At 34.4% G+C, this 18,808-nt stretch overlaps 3 protein-coding genes across 3 annotated transcripts in view; 2 read left to right on the top strand and 1 right to left on the bottom strand.

The window, feature by feature from the left end:
* LOC129950155 (F-actin-uncapping protein LRRC16A) overlaps window positions 1-1,087 on the bottom strand; it is a 171,972-nt gene extending 170,885 nt beyond the window's left edge. The window contains exon 1 of the mRNA XM_056061995.1: window positions 314-1,087. Within this exon, the coding sequence (XP_055917970.1) occupies window positions 314-350 (37 nt within the window). The 5' untranslated portion in view covers window positions 351-1,087. The remainder of the gene's footprint in view (window positions 1-313) is intronic.
* Window positions 1,088-6,238: 5,151 nt separating this feature from the next.
* LOC129950158 (ubiquinone biosynthesis protein COQ9, mitochondrial) lies at window positions 6,239-18,469 on the top strand. Its single transcript, XM_056061999.1, has 4 exons — window positions 6,239-6,412; window positions 17,232-17,953; window positions 18,025-18,234; window positions 18,303-18,469. The coding sequence occupies exons 1-4, from the start codon at window positions 6,352-6,354 to the stop codon at window positions 18,339-18,341; spliced, it is 1,032 nt and encodes a 343-aa protein (XP_055917974.1). The 5' UTR covers window positions 6,239-6,351; the 3' UTR covers window positions 18,342-18,469.
* On the top strand, window positions 6,621-8,698 carry LOC129950157 (glomulin). Its single transcript, XM_056061997.1, has one exon. It carries the CDS (start codon window positions 6,824-6,826, stop codon window positions 8,621-8,623), a length of 1,800 nt encoding a protein of 599 aa, XP_055917972.1. The 5' UTR covers window positions 6,621-6,823; the 3' UTR covers window positions 8,624-8,698.
* Window positions 18,470-18,808: the final 339 nt, after the last annotated feature.

Genomic DNA, 18,808 nt, shown 5'->3' with positions numbered 1-18,808 from the left:
ATATTGTTAGGGAACGGCTTATTTGACCAAGCACTTTTTGTTGTAACTTTTACAAAGACAAGAATGGTCTAATTTCCTTATAACAACCAAAACAAAATAAACGATTGAAGTTAAACCTTACGAATTCTATACGAAATTGAAATTTTTCAAAACAAGTCCTATTAATCTATTTCACATATGAAAACCGTATGTTTTAAATTTTAGTTCGCCAAAGTATGACAGTTGGAATTATCAAAAACAAAAAATAAAAAGAACAACTTAAATAAAAGGTACTAATATTCTGACAAAGTGTCAGCACTTATTTTCATCTCACCGTTCAAATCCTTTGTCAACTGAGACCGCGTCGACATTTTGTTGCGAATTTCTCTGCTCCTTCTGCCTCTGCCGATTCACAATTATTCGAGTCCCGGAAAATCTAATTCGCAAAAAATTGATTCCAAAGACAAAGACCGACCGCCGCCGAAGATGAATAAACCATCAACAAAAAAAAAAATCTTTATCTTTCTTCAATTAGGTATTTCAATTCACTTTTTTCTGATTTAGGTAAGAAGCGGAAAAGGGAATATTTATCCTTTTTTGTTTGTGAATAAAACAACACGACGACGACGCACCACGGCAGCAGCAGCAGCACCAGCACACAAAATTGGGAATAAAATTATATCCAAATTATTATTATTTTCTCATCCTTCCTTTTCTGCTTTGTGGGAGTTTTATTTTTCTTTTTTTTTCTTCAACACAAAATTTGTTTGTGCATTTTCGCACTTTTATTTTGTCGACTTCACGTTCACGTTCACACTTTTGCTTCACTGGGTTTCCACCCTTTTTTTCACAGCATTCGGCTGGAATTTTAAGTTGCACGAAGGATTTTCACTCGAGATAATAATTGACGTTTGCTCACTGATTTTATGTAAAATTTAGGATTTTTAATTTTAAAAGAATTTAATTGAATAGATTTGCCGATGGCAATATGTAAATTGCAGGAAGAAGATGAATATATTCTCTGGAAGATGGGACAAACACTTGGTGTAAATGTAAACGCACGGCCAAGCCTCGGTGAAAGTTTAAAGTCGACTGGAGAAAAGTTAAATAAATCAAAATTTTCACATTTTCTTTCAATTTATTTAATTTTTAACGAACGGGATTACGTTTTGTTGGTATATTCTGGTGCTTTATTTTTGTTTTTTTCCTCTTTTGCATGGAATTTTTGACGAAGAAGATGCGAGAATGTGTAGAAAAATACAAAAATGTTTGAGAAACTCAATTTAAGGCAGTTTGAGGAACTGTGTTGTTATTTTTGTTGTGATACAAGAACAGGGCTGTTAAAGAGTGATACAAATATTAAATACAAAATCTAACTTGAAAAACGGGTTGCTTGCAATTTTCAAATTTAAGCAATTAGATGAAACAATTTATTTATTTAAATCAAAAATTGAACACACTTAATTTATGCTATTTTTGCGCAGAGCTTTCTACTTTAATTCAATTTTCGGATAAGAGGCAAAATTTTTAAACTTGTTACATTCCAAAAAGGAGGGAACTTCATCTTTAAGGCCCTGAATTGATTTTATAGGCTTTTCACACCAAACCCAAAAAGAGTTTTCAAAAACCCGTAAATCGTTCACCCCGAACATTTTCACGTTTTCATTTGACATTTAAATTTGTTTAACACCGGCGGTCAAATTTTGTATTGATAAAAAAAATTTCAGAATAAGCCGGAAAACTTTCGATATGCTCTGCAATGAACTAAAGGATCTGGAAAAGCATAATACAAACTTTAGGCTTATGTAGGTACTTATCAAGTTGATTTTCAGGAAGGCAAAGATCTATACGAGCTCCAAAAGAACGATTGGGATCCCGTCATTGAGTGGTTTTACAAACTTTGCGATACCAATGTATAAAAAACTGCCAGTATACCTCCACCCGCCGTCTTGGATGCGGATAAAATGAAAATATCCAAGTACTTTCTATCACACAGTGAAGGTGTTCTATATGGTATGTATTCTCTCAAGATTCAATTTTTTAAAAATTCATGAAGTGCAAACATTTTTCTAACTATTTTTCTTTGCCGTCGACACCCTTGAGTCAATAATCCTTTCCTGTGCTGTGATAGACCAGCATATAAGCGCAGACAAGGCCGTAACACTAGCTCGTCTCGAAGAAGAGTTTCAACTGAAGTTCTAGGGACGGGTGGAATGGGCCCATGACATGAACCAACAAGAACTAGAAGCTCGCTTGGCTGCAGCTATCCTCTTTGTTCACTTCAAGCGGTCCAAACAATTCACTAATTCACAAGCTAATTGTTTAGAAAATATATCTTAGAATCAACAATAAGCAAAACTGTTACAACAAAAAATAATTTTATTTAAAAAATTTTCTTCTTCTTTTACAACAAATTTAATCAAAAATACTGCTTATGGCTTTTGCATCTGTTGGTCAAATATGCCTTCAGAATTGCCATGTATTGTGGCTGTTCAAGCAGCTTATAGGCGGGGTTGAGAAGATTCTAAACGATTTCGTGTAGGTACTTCTGGCCAGAGCAGAAAACGTCCATTCCTAGTCCCAGATTCGTACCAAAATCACACTCATCCAGAGCGATCACTGAAGCTGTAATGATGGGCTGCAGATTCTCTATGACTATCTCTTTCGCTTCTTCCTTTGAGGACTTGCCTGGCTTGTCCAAAGCACTGAGGATCTTCTTGATGTTGGTATCTTCCCATCAACAGGCGATAGCCACTGTTGTGGTTTTATTCACTGGAACAACGATTCCCACATTGTGGCATATTTTGGTTCAAATTTTCCTAGCTCGCTGTGACTTAGCGTTAGCCTTTCTCATATCTCCCAAACCCTTGTGATTGAACAGAGTAACCGGAAAGTCCTTCTCCAGGTAGTAAGCGAAATCGTCGAACATATTTGTGGCGACGAGTTGGAAGACGAATCCCTTGGAAACGTCATTACTAACTATGAGCAAGTCTTCCTCGTCCTTTGGGTCGTCACGCCATCCAGTAGCCTTAGCGGATTCCGGTTCCTCGTTTAACAAAGAGCGTTTGAAACTCCGGAGGATCATAAAAGAACTGTCAGTGCCGCAAATAGTCACCGGAGCTTTTATTCTCAACGTTAGAAAATGTTCCATATTCTGTTAATAAAAAACAAAAAGCAATAATTCTTATTTTGTAAGGAAATTGTATAAATCATATTACTTACCACGACCAAATTTATTTCAAAATGGAATATTTGTTTTGACAGCAGCCGAGAGCTGTTTTTTTTTTACATTAATTTGAGCGCTGAATGTTTCGAAAGGTTTGTTTGTTTAGTTCAACGTTGAATTGGATTTAGTTTTCGTGAGGTTTTATATAAAACTTGTGGTTTACGAAAACTTGTGGATTACCAAACATGTTTGGGACTACTTGAGTTTTCGATGAAGGTTTTCGAGTTTGGTGTGAAAAGCCTATTGGAGTATTAACATAAACCTTGATTTCTCGGTTGGAAATTAAGATCACTTTTCCGAGGACAGGAAACTTGTCTTACAAACTTCCGTTTACTTGTGTTGCATTCAGCAGCGTCTTTGACAATTTCAATGTATAGTTATATGCATTTTGTGGTAATTGGTATTTTTCACTTGACAAATGTCAAAAGATGACATATTCAAAAGTGAAAGCTGCCCAAAACGTGGGAAATGAATAAAACGTCTTTTTGGAAAACCTTTTAAGTCTTGAATGATGCTAAACATGTTTATAGATATTATTTTGACAAATCCTCCAAGAGTAATAGTCGTCATGAAATGTGTTTCTCAAAAGTAAAAGTAAAACCCTAGGTTAAACTGGTCGTAGTCACAGAAGCGATTTGTAGGCACATCAACATTGTCGACGATAATGGAAATGATGTTACGATGATAGTAAACAAAAAAATTTTGGTTCGATATGAGGGCCGCTGGCTATGATAGATGCTGTTAAAACCTGGAGACTTTCAGAAACGTGTTATCCTCTTTACTTCGTAGTTATCCAATTTTAAGTAAGTTAATAATGAATGTGCCTGTTTCTATATCCAAACGATATCTTTTATTGAAATCCTTGTCGCTTAATATAAATGGATTAAACCGTGTTTTTTATATTTTTCTTTTCCTTGCAGATCACGACATAACTCAAACTCATCTTAAATAAATAAAATTGGGTGGCGTGACAGTCCGTTGAGAACCAAGGCCTAGTGACTTACAACTCTCAACCATTCCTGTGTGCGAGTAATGTTGTCAGGAATGGAGGGGACCTACAGTTTATATGCCGACTCCGAACGGCTAATTTTTGAGAAAGCACTTTTTCATGACAATAGTTACTCTTGGAGAATTTGTCAATTCCTCGCAAGAGGCAGTACCCGTGAAAAGACTTTAGATGGCATAGGCAGGGATCGAACCCAAGACCTCTAGCATGACAGTCCAACGCACTAACCATCATGCCACGGGTACCTCAAACTCATCTTAGGTATCTATAAATTCTTTATTTATGGTATCAATCGACATTTTTCTGGACAGCAAGTTTACGTTACATTTGTTTGTTATGATTTACTTTTTCAGTTGTCAATTTACAAACACAGATCAAAAATAAAATTTTGCTGTGATAATAACTACTTAAACGCAGTATTTCCTTTGTTTATAGTAGTATATTAAAATAAATATGAGGAGTTAAGTTCGAAGTTTAAATGTCAATTGAAGTTAAAGTAAGTCTGGATGGCTTGCTCATGTTTGGTGTGGTCCAGATGTTTGTATATGTGATGCGCTGTCATGTTAATTTTTTTAACATCGTGCTTGAAAGAATATTGCAGAGCTCACACATCAACACTAGAGGCACTATCTTTCAAAAGTCTGTCCAATAACTAGCATATGCTAATGATATTGAAAAGGAGATTTTGTGAGTATTGAGGCAGAAGCGGCAAAAATGGGTTTAACGGTTAATGAGGCAAAACAAAGTACATACTGTCGTCAAGAAAGGACATACAACACCGACGTCTTGGTCAAAACGTCACCTTCGACAGACGTAACTTTGAGGTAGTCAAGGATTTCGTCTGACTAGGCTGCGCTGTAAACACAGAAAACAACACCAGTGTAGAGATCAAAGGCAGAATAACTCTTGCTAACCGCTGTTTCTTTGGACTAAGTAAGCAATTGAGTGGTAAAGTCCTCTCTCAAGGGACCAAAGTGTTGCTATATAAGACACTTATCATTCCCGTCCTGCTATACGGTGCAGAAGCACGGACTATGACAAAAGCGGATGAAAGCACCTTGGGTCGATTTGAGAGAAAAGTTATTTGTGTGATCTACGGTTCCGTATGCATCGAAGGGGAGTGGAGGAGAAGATGGAACGACGAGCTGTGAGGGCTGTACAGCGACGGAGACTTAGCCAGAAGGGTAAAAGTAGAATGACTAAGATGGCAGGGTCACGTAGAGTGCATGGAAAATAATGCTCCGGCCCGGAAAGTCTTCGAATCCACACCCACAGGACAGCGCAGTAGAGGACGACCTCGGATCAGGTGGCACGCACAAGTGAAAAGTGACCAACTTTGATCGCGAAACTGGAGACATCTAGCTAGGATTCGAGCTATCGAGCTAGATGGAGAATATTATTGGGTGAGGCCCTAGTTCACACAGGACTGTAGCGCCACCTTAAGTAAGTAAGTAAGATGTTTGTTTATGAACTTTTACTTTCACCACTCATATGGAATTCATTTGAATAACATTATAATCGATAAATTAAAACTGCTAAACGATATATCAAATATTTAACCACTATTCTAAGCAAATGCCTTAACTTTTGTATTAGTGTGAAGCTTGTAGTCAACCTTTTAAAAAATTGTAAAAAAGTGAGAAAACGATTATGATAAATGATCTGGAATTAAAAACCATAGTTAGGTCACAAATATTTTAGGCCATATAACACAAAGTACTGTTTGAAAATTTTGATTTATGAAAAGTTGCTAGTTTTAACAAGAATGTTAAAGGTGGGTGAGTGTTTTATATTGTTTCCATTCCTTTTTGTCTGATTATAGTTTCTTTTTGGAAGTTTTACACTGATGGTTTAAGATCCGTCACATATTAATTGGCTCATTCTACCGCAGCACTCGTGTATGGCCAGCTTAATTCATAACAAATAAAATCTACTACGTTTTCATCGACCGTTATTCAACCTACCATACGAACACAGCCATCGCATTTTGCCCCTACAAAAACAACCACCATCCCTGTTCTGCTCAGCAGTTCTTAAACGGTTGTCACCAATGACACTTCGCTTAAAAAGAAAACGAAAGTAAAAAATAGAATTCAAAAAAAGTGTGCGCAGGTTAATCCTCGAGACCACCAAACGAATTATGGCAAATCTAAGCGCATTTAATCGAATAACCAAGTTACAAAAAATCCTCCTCTACTCAAGTAAGTTCAAATAAAATCATCGTAACCTTCCATTTGCAAAACAAACCCTAGAAAAGCCCCACCGCGCAAAAATCCCTCAGCTAAACCTATTACACCACTTTTGGAAAAAGAAAATGCAAAAAAAGTTGTTCTCCTGTCGTTTTTTCGCTCTCTCTCCTCTCAGTAGGTTCTCGATTCTCCTTTTTTTTGGGCTGTCAAAATTATTCTGACAGCTGACAGCCAATTTGGTGCGCCGGTATGTGTTTGTGTGTCATCTCTTGCTCTTCGTCTTCATTAATTTTAGAAATCTCAAGGAGAAAAGTCGATTTATTTGTGCTTTTTATCCAAATTCATTCACAAATCACTATTATCATACAAAACTCATTCCATCCAGTGATATAATCGTTCCTAATCGAGTGAATCATCCAAAAAATGGCCGCAAAAGGTGAAAAACTTTTGGAAAATGTGAAAAAATGTTTACAAAACAAAGAGTACGACAAAGTTCTTGGTCTATTTCATTCGGAGCAAGTGGAGAACCTTGAAACACTCAAACTTATCACTGCAGACTTATTGGAAATCCTTTTGGTGCATCTCAACGATGAGAACTACAAGAATAACCTTGAGTTGTATACTTGTTGTGAGGAGGTTATGAAGTTGGCGGCAACGCACTCCCAAGCCGAGGAAGTGCTCTTCGAGTTGCTGCAGATTGTCGAGGAGAGTCCGTCGGAGAATGTCTTCACTACGGCTTTGAAATGTCTGCAGATCTGTCTGCTTCGTTTGAAGTCGGACAAATCTCGGGCGCTTGAATGGACACTGAACTCGATCGTGAACCGAATCACTGAGTTGAAGCTTCCCAGCTACGTAGTGAGTGGTTATAATCAACGTCAGGAACAGCTCCTCGAACAGGATGACGATGTCTTGAAAGTCTTGGCTAACTATATCACCCTGGCTCTATTCTATGAGCCTCTGCTTGAGGATGTTCTAAAAGATAAAGACGACGAATCGAAGACGATTAACCGCAGGAACGTTCTGTGCTGCTTTTTCTTGCAGCTCCTGGGTAAACCTTTGTGTTATCTGGACCTGGCTAAGAATGAAAAGCTGACCAACACCTACACAATGCAGTGTGCAGCGTCTTTGGTCAAAGCGGCCACCAGAATTCTCGACGATCCCTTTTATCTGCTGAGCTTGGTGGAGGAGAAGGCCAAGAACAAGTCCCATCCGCCAGAAGAGTTCGATGACTTGACATCCACGGAGAATATCTTCAAAATGGAGGAAAAGTTGCCTATTGAGTCAATGGGAATATTCTACTATCTGCTTATTGTTGAGGAGATTGGATTCGAATCCGCTCCCAAGATATACTGCCCAGTGTACATCTTCGAATCGTGTCTGTACTTGGTCACCGATTTCCTATCGCGCAAGGCGCCCACTCTTCAGAAGCGGGGACTTCTCCTTTGCCACAAGACTATCGATAATATGGGCGAATTGCAAATACCCGACAAGAGCCTCTTCGAGCCAATTCACCAAAACTTCACTCGTGTTCTCTCCCAGATTATTGCATACTCGTCCATTAAGAGTTCTCGTCAGTCTGCAGTTCAGCTTCTGAAGAAGTATATCCTTCGATTTAGCGATGAATCAAAATGCGTCACCATCAAATCTCTCCTGCTGAGTGTGAAGCATCCCGGACTGCAGGGATATCTCGGAACGATATACAAGGACCTAGTAGCTGTGAAACTAGCCACCAGCGGTGTAGAGAAACTTCCAGCGTGCTATTCTGGGGAGGAGTTTTCAGATTTTATTCTCAAACAAATCTGTGTCCTTCAGAAAGGAGTCGAAACGGACCTAATCGAGAACTCTGATCGCATCATACCGGCTCTAAATGCAATTCGATTCTTTGCCATAACTGACGAAAAGAACTTGACTGGATTCTGGGATGTAAACAAAAAAATCGAAAAAGATTTCCTTGATCCGCTGAGGATGGCCATCAATATGTCGGTGGCTCATTACGAGCTGGAAAAGAATACAGTGAAGAACAACAAAGGCTTGAACGAGGAATACGATCGTATGGCACAAATGTTGAGCGTTTCTGCTTTGAATGGCTCAGATGTTTCTCTCGCTCTGGACCCCGAAAGAAAGGTGGAAGTATTGGATCAGGGATTGACGTCATTAGATTTATTGAAATGTCTATTGGCACGCGCTACAGAATGTGTTGAGAAAAGACACAAGAAGAAATAAAAATGAAAAATCCAAACTAAAAATCATGAAAGAAAATCTCTCTTAATAAATTTTATTATATTTTTTTAAATGCAATTTTGTTGTTGTTTTTTTTTTCTTAAATTTTTGCTAAATATTTATATTTATAGAGACTTGGAAGTGTTAATTGATTTCAGGGGCACTTTAAGTAGGTGGAGTGTTTATGTTTGTCTTAACTCTTACAATCGATGCATAGATTGGGGTGTGAATTCATAGAACACTAGATTGACTACTAGAATGATGACATTTGCACATTTAAAAGCGGGGAAATACTTTAGGAGTGGAACATCTTGTTAAAACTGTTTATTTTGTTGTTTGTTTAGATAATGTGGTCCGGTCTAGTCTGGGCTGATTAGCAACTTGTTATCGTAAGATTATGGTTTTGCAAAATTCGGTTAACCAAAATTAGTCATCATCTTTTGGAAGTTATTGTTATTTATTTAGTGTTTCACATTTTTGTAGATTATTTTTTAATGCATATGAGAAGATTATTATTTGAGGATTTTTTGAGGTTCATGATCTAAGCAAATAGAAATAAATTTCGGTGGTTTATATGAAAGAAGCCGGTTCATTAACACTTTTTTTTAAAAGCAAGCCTCCATAGATTGCTCATATTCTTGCCAATCAATAAATATTTACCTTCAAATTTATATGATAAGAAAAATAAATAGGTCTTTATTTTTGGAATGGATAGATTGGCAATAACTTGGTATTTTAAAGTTTTTGATAAATAGGTTCAAAAACTATTGAGCTTTACAACAAAAGAACGACACTTATCGTATCTTCCCCAGAAAGGGAAAGTTGCTTTCTTCTTGCTAGTGTACTTAGTTTTTTCTCCTTTGATGTATGAGTACTTCACATTTTCCAAAAATAGCAGGATCTGTGGGGCTTTTCTAAATCTGTTGCTCATGAAGCTGATACAGTTTCTGTAACTTCCCAAGTAATGTTTTTGTCTGCCTCTTTTTTGGGCGTTCTTTTCAGATTATAATCCTCTTCATTATTTTTGCTTTTGCACTATTTTTATTTATTAAAAGACGTACGATATAAATTGGAAGCTTGTCAGATTATTCATCATAGTTAATTGTCCGAGTAGTGTTTTTATTAGTCTTTGAATATTATAATGCTGGATGAATTCAGAGTTGATTTCAGAAACATTCGTGGGCTTAGAAAGAACTTCTCTGCCGCATATGTTCACACCGCAACAAACAGGCCAGCTGTTTTGGCATTAAGTGAAACTTAGATAGGTGAAGATTCCGATCATTTGGAATTTAATCTAAATGGGTATAGCTTAGTGCCATTATTCTTTTTCCACCATGGATTAGCCGTATTTATAAGAAATGATGTTGCTTACCAACTTCAGCCACAATATGGTTTGTGCTCTAACACAAACTTTAACTTCATGTGGTTAAAATTTGCGGTACATAAGCACGTCATCCACGCATGTTTCTTATATCGAAGTCCAAATCTGTACAGAAATTCAACTTTTAACGAATTCGATGCTCTGTCCGACTCCATTCAAAGAATTGTTGCCCATTATCCTCAAACTGAAATCGTCATTGCGGGCGATTTCAATGTACACAATTCGTGTTGGCTTCGTTATTCTGGCCACTCAACACCGGAAGGAAGGTATGTTAAGGTCTTTGCTGAGTTAAATCAATTAACTCAGCTTGTCGATGAGCCAACACGAATTCCTGACGTTGCAGGTCAATCCGGAAACACCCTAGACTTGTTTCTTAACACTGACCCTAATAAATACACAATCAGTGTATTACCGCCTCTAGGCACATCAGACCATTGTATCATATCTGCAAATTTATCATGTGTTAACCCAGTTAAAGAAAAAACTCCTATGAGGAAGCCAACTTCTCAATGAATTCTTCCAGTGCAGATGTGGTTACAAATTTAATTCTTTGTGGAATGAGAAATTTTATCCCGAATAGGGTAAAATTTATCAAACCTTAAGAGAACTCATGGTTTGATTCGAGCTGTAAAAAGGTTATTAGGTTCATAGATGTAAGTTTCCGTTGTTATAAAGCCAACCCGACTGAGAAAAACCGAATAAATTCATATTCGACGAACCAAATTTTTGCATGATCAATAATTAAGGTAAACACTACTACAATGTCCCAAAGATATTAAAAACTTTTGGTCATTTGTAAAAAACGTACGAAACACCACGTCATCCTCGGTTCCAACGCTTGCCCACAATGACACTCCCTATGCAAGCTCGATTGATAAAGCCAATTTGCTTGCAGCACAGTTTGCTGTTAATTCGACGCTACCTGAGAGTGTTTGGCATCAAGCTCTCTTATCGAAAATGCGTGCTTTTGGTATTGATGAATCCCTTCTTCGTTGGGTTAGAAATAACCCTTCGACCGTTCAATTCAAGCAGTATTGGAGGGGTTCAAATCTGATATTCACAAAATAAACGCTGGTTTGTCCCAGGGCTCCGTTTTGTCTCAGACACTTTTCCATATTTTTATAAATGATCTTTTGTCTGAATCTTACCCACTTAATTGTTTCGCTGATGACAGTACCCTCAGCTTCTCATATTCGTTTTTAGATTCGCATCCTTGTGCTTTGGATGTGGACTATCAACAGCAGCGTATGATAGGCTCATTAAATTCTGATCTTGACAGCATTGTACAATTAGGAATCAAAAACCGTGTAGAATGTAATGCTTCGAAAACTCAATGCTGTCTTGTATCGTTAAAGCGAGATAAACCCCCTTTGCCACTATCTATTTTAAAGTTTCTATCAAGAAGTCGATTTGTCTTGCTTAAAAGTTTGTCTACACGTACTCGTATCAATTTTTACCAAATTTGCGTACTATTTTTTGTAGATTTTATTTTTTATGAAAAAACGGACTCTTGGATTTTTATATAAAAATTACTGAATATCGAAAACAATATTTTCTGTGAAGTAAAATAAGTTTGAACCCAATATTTTAAATTTTTGAAAAGCTATTTGAGTCGAAACTAAATTTTTACCAAGTTTTAGCATTGCTTTTTTTTTAGAGTTTTATTTTTTGTAAAAAAAACTGTCAATTTGATTTTTCTTAAAGTTTGTCCTAATGTTGAAAACAATGTTTCTTATAAGTAAAAATTAGTTAGAAGGTATTATCTCAAATTTTTGAAAAGATATTTGAGTCGAAAATCATTTTTTTACCAACTTTTGTTATTTTTTTTCGGTTTTTATTTTTTTGTAAAAAAACTGTCAATTCGATTTTTCTTAAAATTTTACTGAATGTTGACAACAATATTTTTTGAAAGATAAAAGTAAATTAAAGCCAATATCTCAAAGTTTTGAAAAGATATTTGAGTCGAAAATCAACTTTTACAAACTTTTTTTTATTTTATTTTTTTTTTTGTAAAAAACTGTCAATTCGATTTTTCTCAAAATTTTATCAGATGTCAAAAACATTATTCTTCGTTGCACAAAATTGTTTTGGAGATAAAATCATATTTTAGTCGTAAAATTTTGGATTTAATTTAATTCAAGTCTCTAGCGTTTTTGGTTCGTAAGATATTTAGGGTTACCCAAATTTTTCACCTTTTTTCAAACTGCTATGGTCAAAAATACCACCCACGCAAGAGAGCCCCTTCTGCATCTTTCTGCCCTATTATCTGTATAACAAAATTTATTTGAAATCGATATCTCTTCTGGTTCTTAAGCTATGGACGACGAAAAAAACGTCTCGAACGTACGGACGTACGAACGTACGTGCACACGCACGACATCTTTCTAAAAATCTTTTATTTCGACTCTAGGGCCCTTGAAACGTCGAGAAATGTTAAAGTTTTCAATTTGACAAATTGGACCCATTACAAAAACTTAATATGGAAAGTTAATAATTAAATCATTTAATTTGATTACAAAAAATAATGTGATTAACAGATAAATTAACAAACTTATTACAATCCAAAGTTTAAAAAAAAAGTGGCAGGTATTCGACCAAGACTAATAACTTCGCATCAATAATATTTTGAGTAACAAGTCAATTTTTTGGGCTCTAAGAAATTGAAAGACTTTGCAATCTGTGAAAAAAATATTCAAAAATTTAAATAAGGGGCCGGTTATAGCTATCAGTAAAATTTTAGTTTTTAGTTTTTGAACATGTTACAGAAAAAATTCCATTTCGTTGGTGTTCCAATTTTGTACTGTTATGATCACATCATTAAAAATTTTACTGATGAAAGCAACAGTAATCAAATTGTCTGAGGCGCGGAGTTCGATGTTATGATCGGAAGAAAACAACATTTAATGACGTAAATTTACTGATTGCTATAAACTCATCAGTAAAACATTTCATATTCCTCCTGTTTCATATTTTACTGATGGATTTTACTGATAGCTATAATAAAATAGCATTTTTGGTAGGACTTTTTTTTTATGTAAGAATTTCTTTGAATGTTACAAAATATTAACAGCACTATTTCAACAACTTAAAAGTCAGTGTCGTTTTTTGTTTTCAATTTTTTGTATTTATTTTTGTTTAAGGTTTTTAATGCTTTAAGAGTTTTACAAATTTGAAAAAAATCAAATTGTACCAGGTTTTAGTTGTTTTTTTTTTTTTAAAGAAAATTCCAAGAATTTTAACACATTTTTTTCGGTTTGAAGATAACATAACTACATCGTTATTGGAATTTATAGACCACCCGGTTTCAGCAAGGGACCAAAAATCGAGCATATTCTACTTAACAAAGTAGAAATTCCATTTTCTTTATGCATCTCTAGCTCAAGAGTTAACCAGCTTATTAGAGAAGAAAATTGGAGAGAAGTTTTGGATAAAGAAGATGCAGAGAGGATGTACAATAGACTATTTCAAAAATTGGATAATATATACAAAAAATCAACATACCATCGAAAGATAGTTAAAAAAAAGACAAAACAACACATGTACAACAACAACATTAGTAGATTAATGTAAAAAAGGGATATTCTATACAGAAGATGGAAAAATAATCGGAGAAATTCAGCGTATTAAATCGTAAAAAAACCCTACGTAACGAAATCAATAAACACATAAAATTACAAAAATCAAACTGTTACAAGAACAAGTTTATACAATTTAAGACTGATTCTAGGAAAACATGGAGTCTAATTAACGAAATACTAGTACAAAAGAAAACGAATATCGACGAAACATTGGAAACAAATTAAAACAGAGATGACAGTTCAATATTTTTATATGCAACTAATGTCACTAAAATTGAAAAAATTTTAGATACACTTGGAGAAAATAAGGCTCCAGAATTTGATGGAATCAGAGCAATTGATATAAAAAGCTATAAGGATGCATTTCCTCCTATTTTATGCAAATTAAATAATTTGAGTATAAATCAATCAAAAATTCCATCTACCTTAAAAACAGCAGTTGTATGGCCGATTTACAAAGGAGGAGCAAAGGACCACCTAAACAACTATAGGCCTATATCAATTCTTCCAGTTATTGAACAATCTTTGGAAGGTGTGATTGCCAACAGGTTGCAACGTTTTGTTGACAAACATGCATTGATTTATAGAAGCCAGTACAGTTTTCAGAAGAGTAAAAATATAGGAAAGTTACTTGGTGAGTTTGCGAATTGTGTCAACGAAAGTTTAGATAAGAGACATCACGTATTAGTAATCTTCAAAAAATTTAGTAAGGCGTTTGACACATTAAATCACTCAAATCTTATTAAAGCTCTAAGAAGAATTAGAGGCTCTATGGCTGATTGGCTGGCAGAATATCTGCAAAACAGAATATTTTGTGTTAAAATCTGTGAGTGAGAAAAAAGTGATGAGATATGGAGTTCCGCAGGGATCTGAACTGGATCCCATTTTGTCTGTCTTATACACTAACGAATTGCTACGACTCTTCAAACAGAGTATTTCCTTCGCTTTTGCTGATGACACGGCTATTGTCGTTCGCCATAGTTCTCTTGATACGGCAACAAAGATAATTCAAGAAGAATTCATAATGGCATTTAGATATTGTCACAACAACGGCTTGGTGAAAAATGCATCAAAAACAAAAATGATGCATATCATAAGTCCACAGTTTAAACCGACAAAACAAAAGATTTATTTACAGACTGATGAATGCCCTAAAACGCAAAAACAATCCATCGAATTATTAAACAACTACAAGTATTGAGAATGGACCTAAAGAAAGCGAGGTTTGCACTATCTCATCTAAAATACCACATTAACCACGATGTTTCAAAACAAGTGTACTACTCGTTGATGGAATCTAGGAGTCAATATGTTATACTTGCTTAGGGTAATGCAGGTAAAAGCCATATTATCAAAATTCAAAAAATTAAAATCCACCTAAAAAAAAGACAAATTAACAGCAATTATTGACAAACGTATGACACACTTTTTAAGCCACTACAAGTTGAAGATATTTTTAAGATGACAACCATAATAGAATACTTTGATGATAACCGATTTAAACAACCAATTCAACATCAACTCAACCCCAGAAAACGTGCACAAGGAATGTTACAGATACCATGGAACTACAACAACTACCGATGACGTAAACTTCAACACACCGTACCAAGTATAATCAACGGACTACCAAGAGAAATTTTCATGTTTAAAAAAAGAAAAAAGAACTAAAAAATATTTCATTGATTGTACAGATTAAATATTTATACCTTTTTTTATTATAATCGATACTTATTCTTTTTTTTTTTTAAATTATAACTTTGAAATTGCACCTTATATAAAATCGTAAACTTTGCTAACTTTCATTTTAATATAATTGATAATATTCTTCTGTAGAGAAGCTTCGGCTTCGCAGATACTATTGTAAAAACCATATTCAGATAAATAAAAAACATTAACAAAAACAATTACCCAAAAGCAGTAATCATTGTTTTTTTTCAGTAATCATTACACAAAAATATAATTAAATATTATTTTCGCCAATTAAATTTTATGCGATGTTACAAAATAGTTTCCTCAAATTCTAAGATATTGTATGCGTTTTGCTTTGAATTAATATATACATAAATAAATCAATTATCTAAACTGTAATTTAAAAGTTTTTTTCCCTAAATAACTTATCAGTAAGCGCATTTTTGTCAATTATAAATTCGTTTAATTTTGGTGTAGAAGTGATCAATTAAAAATTATGTACATATTTGTAATAAAAATTAAAACTATAAATTGTAATTAAAATAAAAGTTAATTACAAAAAGAAATCAATATTTCCAATTTCTGTTGTACAGTATGTATTTCAAATAAGTTGATTTGACGAAATTAAGTACATATTTTTGCGGTACCTATTTAAAGAAATTATCCTCGAATATGAAATGTTCCAAATAGTATTACATTCACGTTATATGTCTATCATCTAGATTCCCTCTTCGTAGGGAAACGTTATATATAGCTTAAAATGTTCCAACCAAGATTGATACAAGATAAACATGATGATTGTAGTACCCAAGTTGTAGTTTAGCTCGTCTTAAAGGCTTTGCACATGAGAGCGAACAACGAATGGACAAACAAATGTGATTTTACACATTTCAAAAAGTTAATTTCAAGCAAAAACACAATTAAATTATAATAAACCAATTGACACTTATGTTAGGATAATAAATTAATTTCATGTGCAATATGCTTTAGTCTGGGTGTTCATTTTGTCTGATTTCCTTTGCAATTTTGATTTTATTTTTGATCACGTTTTTCAATATTCCTCGACGCATAACAAGTATTGAAGCTAAACCCATAACTTTGATAAATTATTTTCCATCATTTTTTTAAATGTCCTTACCAATTAACAAACATTTAATTTTTAAGTAGATTTCTTATCGAAAAAATGTTGTGGTCACTGCGGTTAGTTATTCCGGTAAAGAATCATTTTTGATAAAATAAAAACCCAGAGTTCATCAAAGTCCAATGATGAAAAAATTTATTAATTTTGTTATTCAAAGCCCAATCCAATAGTACCAGCTCGCTCGTATAAATAATAATAATAATAAATTTAAAGTCTACCCTTCCTTATTCATAAATCTATAAATTCTTTACTAAAAATATATTATAATATTCATAAATTGATTATTGTTTTTGAATCTAAAAACAGCATCATCTAATTTATAAACTCAATTCAGCACCTGTTATTGTTTATGACACCAAAACGTGATTGGCCTAATTTAATTCAAAATATTTTATCTTCAACTTTGTATATTGTGTGATTTATTTATTGCATAATAATGATTAGTCATTCAATTGGTGTTCTTGTTGACTTGATTATTATGGTATGTAAAGAGACTGTCATTTGTTGTAATGATAAATAATTAATCTACATCAAAGTATTATCATCATAAATATATACTAACCTGTATTGTTTTTATCGCTTCGAGCACCGATATACGGCGCGCGTTACATCAATAAATAGATGTACGTTTTGAAAACAAAAATATTCAACGGAGCAATAAATGACTTAGCCGAATTATTAATTCGTGATGAAAGTAGTTTGCATGCATAATGCTCATAAATTATCATTGATATGCTATTCGGGTCATTAAAATGTTCTTAAGTTGTCAACAATAATTAATATAAAATTTAAGACTTTCTTTATTTTCATACTTTGCAGATTTAAATAATTTACTGCAGCCAACATCAACTGTTGCTACCAATTCAGCATTAAAAGCCTTTTTTCACAAGCAGCACCAGCACACGCAGGAACAACAGCCGTCTAGTCCAAAGTTAACAAAGCCATATTGCACTCGTTATAACTCTTTTAGCAGAAATTTCACAACTGGCACTCAAAGCACATCTAAATCCACAAATATCGATGAATTCCGTGCTAGGGAGGAGAAACGGGAGGAAGAATTCAACAAGCAACAGAGTGAATCACCTCCCGACGAAAAGGAGCAAGAGAATGCTCGACAAGCCAAAACCGATATAGTTCGTATGAAAATACTTGATGCCGCCTTAAAACATGTTCCTGCAGAAGGTTGGTCACGTCAGGCAATAATTCAAGGTGCCGAGGAGGCTGGTTATCCTAGTGAAGTGCACGGAATGTTCCCCAGTGGTGGTTATGAGCTGGTCTCACATTTCGTAGGCAAGTGCAATGAGGCTCTGTTGAAGCATATGCAAGCTGAAACAAACAATGGACAGAAAGAAGTGGCAGATCCTCTAGACTTCCTGATTCGTTCGGTCAAGTTTCGTTTGCAGATGATAGAACCATACAAAAGTCATTGGCCCCAAGCGATGGCATTGATAGCTCTGCCACCTAATGTACCGACATCACTGGCACAGGTTCTGACAATGGTTGATGATATGTGCTATTATTCTGGTGATAGATCAGTTGATGTGAGTAAACGTTAAAGTCTTATTTAGGGACTCTAAATTGTTTGACCCTTTTATTTTGTTTAAAATTTCAGTTTGGTTGGTATACTAGACGAGTTGGATTAGCGACAATTTTCAAAATGGTTGAAGTATTCATGTTGCAAGACTCATCTCCAGATCACCAAGAGACATGGACATTCTTAAAAAATCGAATGGAAGAAGCTGCCCAAATTCAAATGGTACTCGCACAGACAGGTGATATGACTAATAACTTCCAGAGATCGTTTAATTCTGCCTTCGTCACAGTGAGTTGTCTTTTATTTTCAAAAACTCATAAGCGAATTGCGTTTTGATTGCATTTTTATTTTTTCAGGCTCGAAACATCTTAGGACTTAACTATAATCGAAGATAATTCTCTGGAATAAATGAAAATCCATTCGTTAAGCTATGCAACGGACAAAACAAAAATTCAACCAAAAACAAACATACTATAAAAGTCACTAAGCTTAGCCCAGATAGAATATAAAAACAAAACAAAAACACAAAATACTTACCCACCCATCTTAAAAGGAGGAACTATTTTTATTATGTTAATATTAGATAATAATGATCCAAAACGAAATGCTTAAATTATTGGGAATGTTTAATGAATATTCTATACAATGTACCTACATACTAAAATGAAATAAAATACACAATATGCTATTTTTGCATATTTTGTTAAAAGCCAAATCTTACCAATTTCTTGACAGGGAAGCTTTACTTTAAAACGAAATCGGTTGAATCTGTTCTACTCGGTTAAAAGTCACTTCTAAGGGATGTTTACGTAAAGTTTTGTATATTAACCTTTTTCTAAAACATGATTTAAGTAAAAGAAAG

This window comes from Eupeodes corollae, chromosome 3 (genome assembly GCF_945859685.1).
Source record: "Eupeodes corollae chromosome 3, idEupCoro1.1, whole genome shotgun sequence".
Taxonomy (NCBI): domain Eukaryota; kingdom Metazoa; phylum Arthropoda; class Insecta; order Diptera; family Syrphidae; genus Eupeodes; species Eupeodes corollae.
Note: the sequence above shows the minus strand (reverse complement) of the source record. Positions and strands in the feature narration are given on the sequence as shown.

What these genes read in the sequence shown, in the direction of transcription:
- LOC129950158 (XM_056061999.1), top strand. Translation starts at nt 6,352, where the DNA reads ATGGCAAATCTAAGCGCATTTAATCGAATAACCAAGTTACAAAAAATC. An exon ending in CTGGTGATAGATCAGTTGAT is followed by an intron (nt 17,954 to 18,024) that starts GTGAGTAAACGT and finishes TTAAAATTTCAG; the next exon opens with TTTGGTTGGTATACTAGACG. An exon ending in TTAATTCTGCCTTCGTCACA is followed by an intron (nt 18,235 to 18,302) that starts GTGAGTTGTCTT and finishes TTATTTTTTCAG; the next exon opens with GCTCGAAACATCTTAGGACT.
- LOC129950157 (XM_056061997.1), top strand. Translation starts at nt 6,824, where the DNA reads ATGGCCGCAAAAGGTGAAAAACTTTTGGAAAATGTGAAAAAATGTTTA.